Source organism: Scardinius erythrophthalmus (assembly GCF_964197995.2).
Source record: "Scardinius erythrophthalmus genome assembly, chromosome: 13".
Taxonomy (NCBI): Eukaryota; Metazoa; Chordata; class Actinopteri; order Cypriniformes; family Leuciscidae; genus Scardinius; species Scardinius erythrophthalmus.
Genome location: NC_138233.1, coordinates 43,105,030 through 43,121,987, shown reverse-complemented (window position 1 = coordinate 43,121,987; position 16,958 = coordinate 43,105,030). Strand labels below are relative to the sequence as shown.

The 16,958-nt window shown below is 40.9% G+C and overlaps 1 protein-coding gene across 2 annotated transcripts in view; it reads left to right on the top strand.

Moving 5' to 3' along the window:
- The first annotated feature begins 366 nt into the window (after positions 1-366).
- LOC308700528 (thyroglobulin-like) overlaps positions 367-16,958 on the top strand; it is a 467,177-nt gene continuing 450,585 nt past the window's right edge. For both annotated transcript variants that reach the window (XR_014031316.1, XM_081382160.1), the window contains exons 1-3: positions 367-456; positions 14,017-14,129; positions 14,236-14,332. Coding sequence is in view for 1 of the 2 variants with exons in the window: in XM_081382160.1 (XP_081238286.1) it covers positions 14,040-14,129; positions 14,236-14,332 (187 nt within the window). In the remaining variant the exon portion in view is untranslated. The remainder of the gene's footprint in view (positions 457-14,016; positions 14,130-14,235; positions 14,333-16,958) is intronic.

Genomic DNA, 16,958 nt, shown 5'->3' with positions numbered 1-16,958 from the left:
TATGAGACGAGCTTCAGTTCACGTGCAATGCAAGTGATCGCGCCGGCGCCTCCATGCCCTGATTATATTGTCTGCTATATTTGCATATGTATTAAATCCAGGTGGGATATAAGATAACATAATCTGATGTACAGTGAACAGAACAGAATATTCTGAACAGAATATAATGTATATTGTAGGCCTATATGCAGGGGCGGACTGGGACAAAAATTCAGCCCTGGCACTGTAGCCACACAAACACAGTATACTGCCAAAAATGATTGTATACTGCCAGAAAGCATTTCAAGGTCAAATGGGCAATGACCATTGGGCCACCTCCCCTCCAACCTTTCTCAACATTTCTGAGAACACTTTTTTTCTGACAACACACTTTTTCATGAGACATTTCCTCAGTAGCAGAACTTAACTAGAACTACAGCCTCAGACTTCTTACCATATCAGGAACAGAGACTCCAGGTAAGATGTGATTTTAAAACAATATCAACAGGCAGTGTCAAGTGTGTTTTGGAGTAAAGGTTAAGAGAAGGTTAATACAATGCTCAGCAAATCAATCTACATGTTCACTGAAAGAAAAAGTTAAAGCAAGTTTTCAGAGGATAGACATTAGTAATTGTGAAAATATTGTAATATCTCTGTAAAGTTGTTAAAAGTGCTATATAAATAAAGATGACTTGACTTGACTTGAAACCATGAAGTTGAAACTTGAAATACTATAAAGTGCAAAGTTGTATTTAACTATTATATTTTTTTTTTTTACCTTTTATATTACTGATATGTGTGTGTGTGTGTGTGTGTGTGTGTGTGTGTGTGTGTGTGTCCTGTGCTAGCAGAATGAGTCAGAATGTTAATTCTTCTTAATATCATTAATTCATCTTTCTCACTTGGATACATACTAAAAACCTTTAAGGGACTGTTCGTTTTTTATTTAAGGGGCCACCGGAGGAGTTTTGAGATCTGTTGTCAAAAAAGACATGACCCTCCCTTTGCCAGCAATACATTTTTCTATGACCCTCCAAAATGATTGTGAAAAAAGGCATGACCCTCCCCTATCATTTATTGATTAGCCTACTTCTGTACTTTGCGCTTGGCAAAGATGTTCAGATAGCCATTGTTTTTTGTTTCGTTTTTTTTTTTAAACCATAAACTCTTGCTTTCTCATCTTACTAGGGCTGTAACGATAAACCAAACCTACTATTCGGTTCGTATCACGATTTTTGATTTTAGATTTGAAAAAAAATCATGTTTTCGGTGCTGATGCGGTGTTACTCGTTCAACATGTGGGTGGCGTTGCGAATAAAGCATCTAAAAGCTGTCACAAAGAACCGGCAAAAGTAATTATTATTAATATGTCAAATATAGCAAGGAGATTAATAAACAAGTGTTTTCTGTGTCGACTGCAAAGATGAAGTTGACGATGCGTCGCGATCTTCTCAGAACGCGCCAGAGAGAAATGCACATTTCATAAGCAGAAAGCAGTCTGTTTTCCTTCGTTTTGAATTGTTCTGTTTAAAAGTAGACATGTCAAGCTTTCTATATATTTCTCAGGTCTGTGAGGCAAGTAGCATACCTTCTGTAAGTTTCGGTTCATTTATGAGACAAGAGTCCAGTTCACTCGCTCGCGCCTCCGTAATTATCTATTTTCTACTATATTTACTTCTTATTTATTAAACCCAGATGAAACATTGATTAAAATTAAGATACAGTTAATAAAAAAACGAAATTCACTTTAAAGAAAGGCATTGTGCTTTTGTTTGAGGTCTCAGTGAAATTTTTAAAGTCTCTTTCAGAGCAGTGTCCGTAATGGAGAACTGTCACGCCCGTAACATTTTTTTTTTTTTTTTTTTTTTTTTTCACGTAAATGTGGACACGAAAAAATGTAAAATAATATTTTATGTTCTGTGGAGGCCGATCATTATTCATCCAGTGGATATATTTTTTTTTGTTTGCACAGTGTAATTTATAGAATTACTAAAAAATATTTTGCCACTTTGAAATGAACTGATATTTTTCTAATGTCTTGACACCTTTCAGTCATTTCAAAATATTGGTATTAAATGCATTTTTCTGAGAATTTATATTTCAAGTTCTGACTGCAAATGTCACGTCCATAACACTGGAATCGCCCAATTTTAACGAATTTATCCTCAACTAGTTTTTGTGGTGTAGGTCTACGTATTTTATTATGTTACCTTAAATAATACTAATAGTAATTTAAAGATGTGGTAGCCCTAAATCTTACACATTGTGGAAACAAAATAAGAATGGAAACTAAAATATGGTAGTATCGCGCTACAGCGCACATTCTATCAGCTGCAGTTCTGGCGCCTCAGTCCCAATACTGTAAAACTCGACGTACGTTCACTTCACATGTTAATGCAGCGGTAGAGTTACACTCACAGGACACTGTGCACTTATTCGCAATCACAAAAGTTCATTATTTGCTCGTGCTTTAAAGCTTTGCCGGGTAAACATTTCTTTAACATTCTGTTCTGACATGATGCACTTTTTCTAGGCGCGAACTGATGTGCGCGCGCACTGTCAAACAGCGGAAAACTGGATTTTTGTTGGGTCAGACCCATCCGATATCGAAGGGGGGCTGATAACGCGAGATCAACATGGAGCTAAATGGAAAAAAATAGCACCAAACAAGCCACTTTGAAATGTTGCTGTTTTAATGAATATAAAAGTTGGGTGACCCTCCCCCTAGACTAAAAAAAGTTGGATGACCCTCCCCTCAACAAAGAATAAAAAGACATGACCCTCCCCTATTTTCCTCCGGTGGCCCCTTCCATAAATACCGAACGGCCCCTAAGCTGGCTATGATTAAACCCCTTGTTAAAAAAACACAACTTGATCGTACAAAATTAGTCAATTACAGGCCGATCTCAAATCTACCTTTTCTGTCAAAGATACTAGAAAAGGCAGTATCTCCACAACTGTGTTCCTTTTTAGAAAGAAATTATATCTGCGAGGATTTTCAGTCAGGATTTAGACCGTACCATAATAAATGGTAAAAAATTCTTTTTTAAATAAACCATTATAAATGATTTGCTCTTATCATCCGATCGTGGTTGTATCTCTCTATTAGTGTTACTCGATCTTAGTGCTGCATTTGACACTATTGACCACAACATTCTTTTAAATAGACTCTAAAATGATGTTGGCATTAGTGGAATTGCATTAGCATGATTTAAATCATACTTATCTGACCATTATGAACTTCTTCACTTATAAGATTGATAATATCAGGGAGAAAATTATAACTATGCAACCGTCTACTACAGTATCGCATCAGGCAGTGCATTGTAGTCTCCCGGAGGAAAAATTTGATTCGTTCATTGCTATAGAAGAGGAAGAATTTACTAAACTCGTTAAATCATCTAAATCTACAACATGTATGTTAGACCCTATACCGACTAAGCTACTGAAAGAATTACTTCCAGAGGTCATAGATCCTCTTCTTAATATCATTAATTCATCTTTGTCTCTAGGATACGTACCAAAAACCTTTAAGCTGGCTATGATTAAACCACTTGTTAAAAAAACGCAACTTGATCCTACAGAATTAGTCAATTACAGGCCGATCTCAAATCTACCTTTTCTGTCCAAGATATTAGAAAAAGCAGTATCTTCACAACTGTGTTCCTTTCTTGAAAGAAATGATATCTGCGAGGATTTTCAGTCAGGATTTAGACCGTACCATAATACCGAGACGGCTCTCGTTAGAGTCACAAATGATTTGCTCTTATCATCCGATCGTGGTTGTGTCTCTCTATTAGTGTTACTCGATCTTAGTGCTGCATTTGATACTATCGACCACAACATTCTTTTAAATAGACTCGAAAATTATGTTGGCATTAGTGGAATTGCACTAGCATGGTTTAAATCATACTTATCTGACTGTTATCAGTTTGTAGCAGTAAATGATGAGATGTCTCATCGATCACAAGTTCAGTATGGCGTACCACAAGGCTCAGTACTAGGACCGCTGCTTTTCACTCTGTACATGCTACCATTAGGAGATATCATTAGGAAACATGGAATTAGCTTTCACTGTTATGCCGATGATACTCAGCTCTATATTTCTTCAAAACCTAACGAAACTTACCAATTCACAAAATTAACGGAATGCATAGCGGATATAAATAATTGGATGACTCGTAATTTCCTACTTCTAAATTCTGAAAAAACAGAGTTTCTAATTATTGGACAAAAAACTTCCTCACGTAGTCAAGTCAAGTCAAGTCATCTTCATTTATATAGCGCTTTTAACAATGTAGATTGTCTCAAAGCAGCTTTACAGAGATAAGCGTATAATTTAAGGTAACAGAGATTGTTTCGGCTTTACAGCAGAGTTAAGTTATTTCCATCTAAAGTTAGTTTTAATTGATTTGGTTCCGTCGCAATGATCATTTGTTATTAAATTAGGGGCCGCTAAGACGACACCACTCTCTCTACACAGACTTTAAACGCGAACCTGTGAGAAACGCTGATGGCGTTCACATGCGCATTTAGAATGGGTTCTATAGTTATGTGCGTTTGAATATACGCGGGTTTGGAATTCCCTACAAGCCAAGCCTAAACAAAATACTTGTCTTTCCTTATAAATTTTGATAAGGAATTTTATTTTATTTGTTGCTTTGGGGTAGGACCGCGAGACGAATTTTCCCGACAACGCCTTATCTGTAGAGTGGTAGTGGGATCCTCCATAGGGAGAGACTAGTTGGCACTTCAGCACTGCGTTGTCATCGGTCCAGGTGAAGGTCCTTCGTCAGATCTGGATACAGCCTGGATCCGGCAGGCTGCAGGAAAAACATTGGGATAAACACAGACACTAAAATTAGCGTAGATGCCATTCTTCTCATGATGTAACGAGTACATCAGGATAATAACCTATTAACGTAATAACCTAGAATACTGTCTAACACTTGATGGCTGCTCTGTTAAGTCTTCGTCGTCGGTTAGGAACCTGGGTGTGCTCTTTGATACCAATCTTTCATTTGAAAGTCACGTGTCTAGTATCTGTAAAACTGCATTTTTCCATCTTAAAAATATATCTAAATTATGTCATATGCTCTCATTGACAAATGCGGAACAATTAGTTCATGCGTTCATGACCTCAAGGCTAGATTATTGTAATGCTCTACTGGGTGGTTGCCCTGCACGCTTAATAAACAAACTACAGCTGGTTCAAAACGCAGCAGCTCGAGTTCTTACCAGAACCAGGAAGTATGACCATATTAGCCCGGTTCTGTCAAAACTGCACTGGCTCCCTATTAAACATCGCATCAATTTTAAAATATTGCTGATCACGTACAAAGCACTAAATGGTTTAGCTCCACAGTACTTGAGCGAGCTCTTAACGTATTATAGTCCTTTACGTCTATTGCGATCTCAAAATTCCGGCCAGTTGATAATACCTAGAATATCAAAATCGACTGCTGGCGGTAGATCCTTCTCCTATTTAGCACCATATCTTTGGAACAGCCTTCCTACCATTGTCCGGGAAGCAGACACACTCTGTCAGTTCAAAGCTAGACTAAAAACACATCTCTTTGACCTAACTTTCACATAATACATTATAGACTTTAGATTCAATATTAGGCTGCATAGATTAGGTCAGCTGGAACCGGGAACACTTCCCATAAATCCTGATGTATTCGTTACATCATAAGAAGAATGGCATCTACGCTAATTTTAGTGTCTTTGTTTATCCCGAGGTTTTCCCACAGCCTGCCGGAACCAGGCCGTATCCAGATCTGATAAAGGACCTGCGCCTGGACCCGATGACAACGCAGTGCTGAAGTGCCAACTAGTCTCTCCCTATGGAGGATCCCTTTACCACTCTACAGATAAAGCGTTGTCGGGAAACTCAATTCGCGTATCTACCCCAAATTGATAAAATAAAATAAAATTCTGTATCAAAAATTATAAGGAAACACCAGTACTTTGTTTAGGCTTGGTTTGTAGGGAATTACAAACCTGCGTACATATATTCAAATGCAAATAACTATAGAACCAATTCTTAATGCGCATGTGAACGCCATCAGCGTTTCTCACAGGTTCGCATTTAAAATCTATGTAGAGAGAATTGGGTCGTCTTAGCGGCCCCTAATTTAAAGGAGTCATAACCTGCAATTTTCACTTTTCCACGAGAATCAATCTATGTTATGATTGCATAATGATTATACACTGGCCGGGAAGCCGATATTTAAAAGTGAAGCGTTTGTTTACCTCAGGGTTTGTAAAATAGCCCACGTGCACGCGCACTAAAAAACGAGATTTTGATTTCTGCCCCGTCTTGACGGCAGGATATACCATATATGGACACCGCAGCAGGAAGCCCGCCCTTCCCCTCTCCCCCTCATATTCAGTGCGAAAGATGGAGAAACGTAGTGCACACGTGAGTTGCTCTGTGGTTGACTGTCAGAATCAACATGTAAATGTTTTTTCTCTACCAAGAACGGACCTAGCTATCAGGGACCAGTGGATTAAATTCATTTTTAATGACGCGGTTCCTTCAACCCTTCCCACTGGCTTATCGTTAGGTGTTTGTGCTGTGCTAAACATTGTACGCCGGAATCCTTCACAAATTTGGGGCAATATCAGGCGAAGTTGTCATCGAAGCTCGGGAAAAGCGCCATTCCAACAAAATTGCCTGCAATTGAAACGGTAAGACTGTTTTTATTGCTCTACTGTGTGTTACAAACAGCAGCTAACTGCTAATGCGGCTATTGTATGCTATTGCGTATTTCACTAGACAAATAAACGAAAGACTCGAGGTGAAGTAATTACTTATGTTCCCTGTAAACGATTTTTGACTGCATTATAATGATTTCTTAATTCAGAATATGATCAAGATTGCGTAGGTTGATGTGTTCGGGGAATTTGCCAGTTAATAGTAACATTTAAAGCCCCTTAAATGAACGAAATGACTCGAAAAAAGATTTGTTCATTTTGATGAACGAAATCACAAGAGAGTCAATGGACACTGGTGGCTGGTGTTGCCAGATTGGGTGTTTTTCCGGTACATATTAAGGCCGGTTTACGGTGGGTTTTAGGTGGGTTTTCGCCTGGAAGGCTTTACAGAAATCCGGCATCCTACTAAACGAAGTTAAACTGAGAGAGTGTGGCGTTCAGACACCAGAATGAATGAGTTCACAGTAACGTTCATCAGGCAGTAATGCGTTCAGTTCACGTTCGCCCAAAATATGAACGAGTTCATGAACTATCGTTCAATGAACGCGTTCAGGCACAACACTGGCGGGAGTATTAGCTTCGAGGTAAACATGGGGAATGGCTGCTAACATACTTTGCAAAAAACAAATGACTGAGATCATTATGAACTCTGCTATTATTGATTGCCTAACGCTTATACACTGGCCGGGAAGCCGGTCGCGGCCAGGTCGGGTTCATTCACAGCTTGCACCATGATGTCATTTTGGAATGATATGCTAAAGCGTTACCTGCGGTGTCAACCCCCCTCCTTCCTGCAACCAATCAACGCGCCCCTCATTTGCATTATTAAAATGACCGTCCACGACAGCCAAAATATCGCATCAGATCTCGCGAGACAATAATGCCTTCAGAAATAAGGGTCTGAGGAGCTCTGTGTTTATTTTTTTTTCCACTTTTCTTTTTTAGAAGGGCCTGAAAGACTATAATACAGCAGTAGGTATCCAAGGTAATACTAGGTTATGACTCCTTTAATAACAAATGATTGTTGCGACGGAAGCGAATCAATCATAACTAACCTTAGCTGGAAAATAACTTTACTAAAGAACCGCTATAAAGACAAAACAATCTCTGTTACCATAAATGATACGTTTATCTCTGTAAAGCTGCTTTGAAACAATCTACATTGTTAAAAGCGCTATATAATTGAAGATGACTTGACTTGACTTGACTTGACCATTATCAGCAGGGGTTAAATTTGGATTTATTATGTGGGGGGGATCTCCCTAGGGGGGTCCGGGGGTATGCCCCCCTCTGGAATTTTATTTGAAAAATAAACCATAACGCAGGACAGTGATGACGATACATAACAACACAGCCTAAACCAATGAGAATGCGGAACAGTGATAGTGATACATAACAACAGAGCCTAAACCAATGAGAACGCGGGACAGTGATGACGATACATAACAACACAGCCTAAACCAATGAGAACGCGGAACAGTGATGGTGATACATAACAACAGAGCCTAAACCAATGAGAACGCGGGACAGTGATGACGATTCATAACAACACAGCCTAAACCAATGAGAATTCAGGACAGTGATGACAATCCATAACAACAGATCCTAAACCAATGAGAACGCAGGACAGTGATGACGATTCATAACAACACAGCCTAAACCAATGAGAATGCAGGACAGTGATGACAATTCATAACAACAGAGCATAAACCAATGAGAACGCGGGACAGTTTTGACAATCCATAACAACAGAGCCTATACCAATGAGAACGCAGGACAGTGATGATGATTTATAACAACACAGCCTAAACCAATGAGAACGCAGGACAGTGATGACGATTCATAACAACACAGCCTAAACCAATGAGAACGTGGGACAGCGATGGCGATACATAACAACAGAGCTTAAACCAATTAGAACGCAGGACAGTTTTGACGAAACATAACAACAGAGCGTAAACCAATGAGAATGCAGGACAGTGATGACGATTCATAACAACACAGCCTAAACCAATGAGAACGCGGAAGAGTGATGGCGATACATAACAACAGAGCGTAAACCAATGAGAATGCAGGACAGTAATGGCGATCCATAACAACAGAGTGTAAACCAATTAGAATGCAGGACAGTTTTGACGAAACATAACAACAGAGCGTAAACCAATGAGAATGCAGGACAGTGATGGCAATCCATAACAACAGAGCGTAAACCAAACCCCGGCGAACAAATGGCTTTGGGGGATGTAACACCGCCAGTCTGCGACTTTCTAAATTCCCCATGGATTTCAGGACTCGGCAGTGGCGTCGCTACTGTTTTTGAAAACTCTTTTAAATGCAGAATGCTATCTATGGACATGTATTTGTCACATTCACCATCTGTCATCGTCCTGTCTTCGTCTTCACTACAGTTCCCAGAATCCTCCTTGTTTCCACACCTGAACTCACTCCCTTCATTACCCACCTGTTCGTCATCATCATCATCAGCATCACCTGTCTTGTGTTCATCTGTCTGTGTATTTAAGTTCCTTCGGTTCACCCTGCACTGGTCGGTCAATGTTAATGTTTATGTTAGGTTTAATCTATGTTATGAGCACACGCTCCCTGTTCCTTGTATTTGATATATTTGAGAATTAAAACCTGTTTCTTCATCTTCGTGTTCGCCTCCTACATCATCCACCCAGAAGCCTGACAGATTGACCGACCAAAACTACTGCAAGATCCAGTTGGAGGAATTTAAGGAACACCATGGATCCAATTTATACCCTCTGCTCCATCTTCCAGAATGGCTGCTCCTTAGAGGAATATGTGAGTGAGTTTTTGACGTATTGCCACCTGGCTCCCCTGGACGATGCAAAAGTTAAAGACTGTTTCTGGATGGGTCTGGACCAGGAAGTGAGTTTTTATTTACCTGATGTCGACCCTGAATGTACTCTGGCCCAGTATCTTGATTTTGTTTTATTATTCTGTGGATCTCTCTTCACTGTGGGTGAAGCCGAACCTGCACTTCACGCCAGTCCAGCCAAGCCTGCACGTCACGCCAGTCCAGCCGAGCCCGCACTTCACGCCAGAGCTGCCGTGACCAAGGCAGTATGCGTCGTGCCCGCCGCCCCTGAGACTGTGAGCGTCGTGCCCGCCAAGCCTATGTCCGGGGTTGATGACTTCAGTGACCTTCCTCCTCTCATCGGCCCTGACGAGCCAGAGCCAGAGTTTTCAAAGCCCTCTTCATCGCTGGTTCCGTCCAGCACAAAGCCCTCTTCGCTGGTCCCGTCCAGCACTGAGCCCTCTGTCCTGGCCACTCGAGGGACCACGGCCACCCGAAGGGTCTTCTCCGCCATGGCCACCTGAAGGGTTCGCACCGCCATGGCCACCTGAAGGGTCCTCACTGCCGCGGCCACCTGAAGGGTCTTCTCCGCCATGGCCAACCGAAGGGTCCTCACCGCTGTGGCCACCTGAAGGGTCTTCTCTGCTGTGGCCACCTGAAGGGTCCTCACCGCCGTGGCCACCCGAAGGGTCCGCACCATCATGGTCACCTGAAGGGTCTTCTCCGCCATGGCCACCCGAAGGGTCCGCACCGTCATGGTCACCTGCTCTGCCTGCACCACCATGGTCCCCTGTTCTGTCTGCACCGTCATGATCACGCTCCCTGTTCCTTATATTTGATATATTTGAGAATTAAAACCTGTTTCTTCATCTTCGTGTTCGCCTCCTACATCATCCACCCAGAAGCCTGACAGTATTCCAGTTTTGAGGCCAAGTTGTAAAAAATTTACATCTTGGATCCTGTTTTCTGTGTACTCGTCTACAGACCTCCCTAATTTAACAAGGATTTTATTCAACAATTTTCGGACTTCCTCTCTGGACTGGTGAGTCGTGGTGACAGACTCCTCACTCTTGGGAATTTTATTATCCATGTATGCTGTCCATCAAAGCTGCTGGTAAATGAATATAGCTCACTCACTGAGTCACTAACACTAACCCTTGTACAGTACATCACTGATCACAACAAGGGTCATACATAAGATCTGGTATTATTGTATGGTCTTTCTGTGTTCAATTTAGAAATTTTATAAACTGGCATTTCTGACCATTATTCAATCATATTTGAGTCTGTGTCAACCTGCCCTCGCCCTACATACACTCAGCCTTTATGTAAAGCCCGGTCTATTCACTCGTCTACTGCCAATCTTTCTTCAGAATTGTATTTAATGCATTTTTCAGATGGGTTAGGGTGAGGGTTAGGGTTAAGGTTAGGTGTCTCGTGTGCTCGGCCCGTTATGCCTCTTTATGGAGTTTCTTGTGTCGACTTCATGATCGTGTTTCATAAGCCCGTTCCCGGAGTGGAATGCACGTCTGTTAGATTCAGTTTATAACTTTATTTAGAGCTGGTGGTAATTGGTGATGGGTTTTTCATATGTTATTTAGTTTAGGATTAGTTAGGGTAGCAGTCAGAGGACCCGGAAGACTAACGGAGAACATTGTCTTTTGTTTTCGAATGGGAGGTAGGCAAGTGTTATTTCTCCGGTAGATATGTGGGTGCAGGGTAATCTTTTTGTTTGTTTTGTTACTTTCTTTTACCACCATGCTCTGCTTATGACAAATTATTCATTATTTAAATCATTTATAAATAAATAATTTATGCACCGTCACTGAATCTCTGTGGTTTTTATATGTTATGATGTTCCATTTTAATTCATTTGATGGGCTCGTAACAGTCACCAATGAAAATAAAAAACAGCTTTATTTCAAAAACAGCTTGTGTAACATGAACATTGTTTAACAAATTAATAAAAGAGACAGGGTGTAGCTACATCACAGGTGGCTTGAAAGACATGGGTAATATGGTTTACCCATTTTGCAACACGAACTGGAGGTAAGCAACAGTAATTTGTGGCTAGTTTGATATATACAGAACTTGAAGATCTCCCTCTTTTCGTTTTCTTTCTTGCTACATTAAAGATGAAATGGTGACACTTGGTTGGTTCGTAGCTCTGCTTCAACTGTGCGATATAGTCACGAGGAGCGACCAAAATTTCGGACATGCCAGAAATTCATTCAACCATCCGATTGCCGGTCGGGAGAGGTTTATCGCCTCCCCCTGTACACTGCACGAACACTGCGCAATAAACTATGCACGACAAAGCTGAAAATCGTCCCGACCCAAAAAAGAGTCGCACAAGTCAGATTTCAACTCAAAATTGGACAAAAATTGCACAGTGTATGCCCAGCCTTACTCTCCAAGTAGAGACTCGGGTCTCCTGACCTATTGCTATTGACAGTTCCTCGTTGCTGTTATAAATCTAAGGGTGACCGTGCCTTTTCGGTGATGGGTCCGAAATTATGGAATAGTCTTACTTTCCATGTGAGGACATCTTCATCGCTAGCCATTTTTAAGTCTTCTTTAAAAACAGATCTGTTTTCTTTGGCTTTGAATAGATCATGAAATGGGTTTCTGAAGCTGATAGAAAGTATGATGTTGTATTTAAAAAAAAGTTTATTAAAGTTTATTCTTGCAAGATCTGTAAAGCACTTTTGGTCAACTTCGGTTGTTTTTAAATATGCTATAAAAATAAAGGTTGACTTGACTTGATCAGAGAAGGTTAGGAGGAGTCAGCAGGACTCATCAGTGGCATCTTGTCCCTGTAAAAAACAACAACAACTGTGAACATGCTGAAATCAGGAGCAACTAGGGCTGCACAGTTTAGGGGGGGAATCTGGTTAAAATTGCGATTTAACATTCACATTGTGCCTACTTGTAGGTAGGGTTGCCAACTCTCTGAAATGAAAATAAGGAACGGGGGACACGCCCCCGTGACACGCCCCCGGACACGCCCCCAAGGAATAATTAAAAAAAAAATAACTCCTGAAATGATGACTTCTGGTGAATATTGTGGAAACTAATTGATATATTTAGATAAATATATTTAATACATTGTAGTATATTATAATACAACTTATAGGCCTATAGAATAGCAAAGTAGGCCTAATCAATATACAAGACTGAACCACATAAGTTAGATGTGAAATATAAAGCCTTTCATGATCATTTGCCAACAATGAACCATGGATTTGTTTAGTTTATAATTTATTTTTAACTTAAAGTTATTTTTAACTTAAACAAATACAACATCTAACATTCAAAACTTCTGTAGCCTTGTGCAAACTTATTCAATAGAATTTGACTTCTAGAATGTTCTTTCCAGTGCAAAAAAATATATTTTTAATTGAATTAGACAACATTTTAAGGAGGTGTAGTGCAAATATATTTATATAATTATACTTCCATTATAGTTAACTTTCTTTCCAGTGCAAAACAATAATATAAAAACATAAATAAAAAAGCTAATAAAGAAAATCTAAAATATTGCACTCAAATACTGCATTCAAGCAATACAACACCTGTATGCACATGGAAAATCTCACAGAAATAAATAAACCTCCAGACTAAGCACATTGTGCAGCTATTTTTTCCATGTGTACTTTTTTGATTTCTTTACAATGTTAGGCTAAACCTGTACTATCTCTTTTAATATAATCACTTTCTTATGAACTAATTTGAGTTTTAAAATTACATAGCCTACCATATCAGCTGGAGACGTCTGACGGACAAGGAACCGTGACATCGCTCGGCCGTGTATTCATTGTCCCTCACGCATTCCAGCCACGGGTAGTCATTTTCCCATTCAATTCTATATTTTTGTGCTCTTTTCTTTTTCGCCGGCTGCTCGGAGGAAGTCATTTTTTACATTTCCCGCTGTTGTCACTTGTCGTCATCATTGCTACGATACGTGACTCACAATGACTGAAACGACCAATTAAAAGGGCATTCTCTGATGATGTTCCAAGATGTTAAAAACGCTACGCTGATCATAGACAATCCGGGTGAGAAATTAGTATCTACCGCACCGTCGGGTTTTTTTTTACTGCACTGAATTGATTCTCAAAAATACGGAACAAAGTGCGTTCCGTATCAGCTCAATACGGAACAAGACTTTTATGTGTCAAATACGGAACGATTCCGTATTATACGGAACGGTTGGCAACCCTACTTGTAGGGTTGCACTATTTCATTATTATAAAATTACAGTATTTAAAAATAAATATAATATAATAATTCAAATAATAATAATAATTTTACCTTTATTTTATAAGAAAAATGAAGGCAGCCTATAACTATAAATAATTAGAAAGGAACACTTAAGAAACAACAAATAAAGAATGAGAACAAAGGGTGACAGGGGAAACTAAGCAGAATATGACCATGAAACTAAACAAGACAACGTCGTGACAGGCATCTCCTTCACATTGACATTCAAACAGGTCTCCTTGTTGACGATTCCAAGATGGCGGCACTTTTGACGTACCTGAAGCAGCCGAGCTGCATCTACTGTACATATCTATGGTTGGCGACCCTAGCTGCGGTGAATGCACAGGTATGTGTGCAAGTGTAACCTGATGTATTTCATGAGATTAAGGATAAAAAACCTTTGTGGAAGTTTTTTATTTTTTACTTTTTTTTAACCATTCCTTCAAAAATAGGAAGTGTTACAACCCAAACCTGATGAACTTCAGATTTTAAATAAAGACACCAAAGGACTTCATTTCTTAGCAGACGAAGGAAACAAAAAACATCCAGGTAAGATTGAAATGTTGTTACAAAATGTGAATGTGCTATCAAAAATATCACTGGACAGATTCAATATCATTTGAAGGAAAAATGTCTCAGGTTACGTATATAACCTGGTTCCCTAAGAGGGGTTTGTAGTGACATTTCCATAGTGTCAACACCATGACAGCATCTAGTTCCCCTTTCAGGGAACCAAGTTACATGCGTAACCAGAAACGTTCCCTTTCGGAACTCAACGCTGTCATGGCATTGACACTATGGGAATGTCATTACCAACGCTGCCACACTGAGGAAGATTGTCTGCTCAACAAGGCTGTGTAATACTGGCACAGACAACTGTTGAATGCAGACATGCCTTGGTAAACCCTGAAGGACCTGTGACCCTGGGGTTGAGCCCATGTCTAGACTATAATTCCTGAGTAATGTGTGCGGAGAGGGCCAGCCGGCTGCAGCACAAACCTTATGTAAGGGCTTACCCCTAGATAGAGATATAGAAGATGCTACACTCCTTGTGGATTTCCAGAGGCAAAGCCATTACGAAAGCCTCATAGGACAGAGCGATAGCATCTATAATCCGATGGGAAAGGCACTGCTTGGTGACTGTGTTACTAAAGCAGACCAGAAAACAAGACAGGGGTAGCTGCAGGTCAGAGCAACGGACGTGCAGAAAGGAGGTGTGTTTTGGAGGTAGTAGTAGTAGTAGTAGTAGTAGTAGTAGTAGTAGCTTTATTTGTCACATAGTCACAAGTACCAGTGAAATGATCCATCAACCTGTCCATACAAACATACATACAACATGACAATTGGGTAGACAGGACAGGAAGACAGAAGATTAGATAACAAAATACAGCATAACATGAGGACAGGTGAGGAGAAAAAAAGGCAACCCCCAGACTATGCTCCTGTAAGGAGTACAGTTTGGGAACAGTAAAAAACACCTCAGCAACATTTGCACATAATCAGTACACAACATGAACACATAAGACTTGCAACAGGGGAGGGGAGTGGGGGATGGAGGTAACCCAGCACATGCAAGCAGCCATCCGGTCCTGCAGCCATTCTCGGCGCTGGTCACAGACCCGCCTGTCAGACTGGTGGTACAAAGCGTCGAAGGCGAGGGATGGGGGCTGGGGGGGTGATTGCATATCTGTATATATGTAAGAGTTCATGTATGTGTAGGCCTGGAGAGTCGCTACGCCTGGCATCCTAATCTAGGTGCCTCAGTCCGCAGGATGTCATAGCGATACATAGCAGTTGCCATGGAGACAACCTTGATCAGGTCCCAGACAACAATCAGCAGGTGTCTGTGGGGAGTGGGGGAAGGAACGCAAGAGCATCTCGCTGCAGTGCTCTTCCGGGGGAGTTGTTGTTCCAACAGGCCTTGGCCAAGGCCAGTGCTGGTTGAGGGGGGCCGAAAGCAGATAAGATTGTGGTTGTTTGGTCTTGGGACGAGTAGTCGCATTCCAATTTACACAGCTCCTGGTCCATCTTGGTCTCTGAAATGATCCATTTGCCTTTGCAAAGCTGTGAGCTACTCCATGATGTTATCCATATAGTGGTATCATAGTCACAGTCTGAGTGCTGACAGCTCTGCCCACTGCTTCAATCATCACGGGCAGCCTTGTGGGGTTTTGGACAGCTGTCACCGTCTTCTTAATTCCCCGATAAACCAGGGCAATGCCTAATCCAAACAGCAGAAAACCTGTTATCATGGTTCCGAATAGTGTGAATTGCTACAACAGAAACTAACCCTGCCGCACACCTTGGTCGACAGCTTTCGCAACCAATAATAAAGACCCTTCTCCACGTCCCTACCATTCGGCATGCCCCAACCTTTTGTCATGCTCATTACTCCAACCTGCAGATATCCACACTTGCAAAAAACTGGGAGAATGTACGCCACTGGCCCGACATAAATCCTAAGGGCCTGGATTGGTTATAGTAGATGCAGCCTCTCTATTGCTACTGCGATTCATACGGCGAAGGGGAGTACGACGGGGTGGCTGGTTACAGGAGGTGTGCAAAATAGCTCTGATCATACCTGGGGGCGAAGTCTACTGACAGGGCCTGCAGATCTCCTACTCTTTTGAGCAATGTCAGTGCAATTAGTAGAGCCACCTTAAAAGTGAGAAGCCTCTCTGAGGCTGACTCTAAGGGCTCAAATGGAGCCTCTAATAAAAAACAAAACTTTCCAGGACCACAGAAAGATCCTACAAAGGAACTCTGCAATTTTAGGTCATACAATTTTCATGTGGTGGGAGCTCTGGAAGTCAAAAGTGTCTCAACATCCTCAGTTGAGAGAGCAGAATCTATGAGCTGTTACCTTTCAGGGAAAAGACCCAAAGTTTCCAAATCTTCAGCCAGAAAGTAAATTGCCCTCTGGAAGAGCAGTTTGGTTTCTGCCAAAACAGGAACTGCTGTGCCTGCCTGAATAGGAGGTGCAAGCACAGCTCGCTCTGGTGATTGATGCAAGAGACTCTATTGTAAGTTGCTTTGGATAAAAGCATCTTTTAAATGTGAACATGCAAATAAAGCATTTTATATGATATAATTATACTGACCTGAAGGTCAAAAGTTTAATCCTGTATTTCCTTTGACCATTTTATTTGCCATACCATGTGCTTGCTATGGCTTC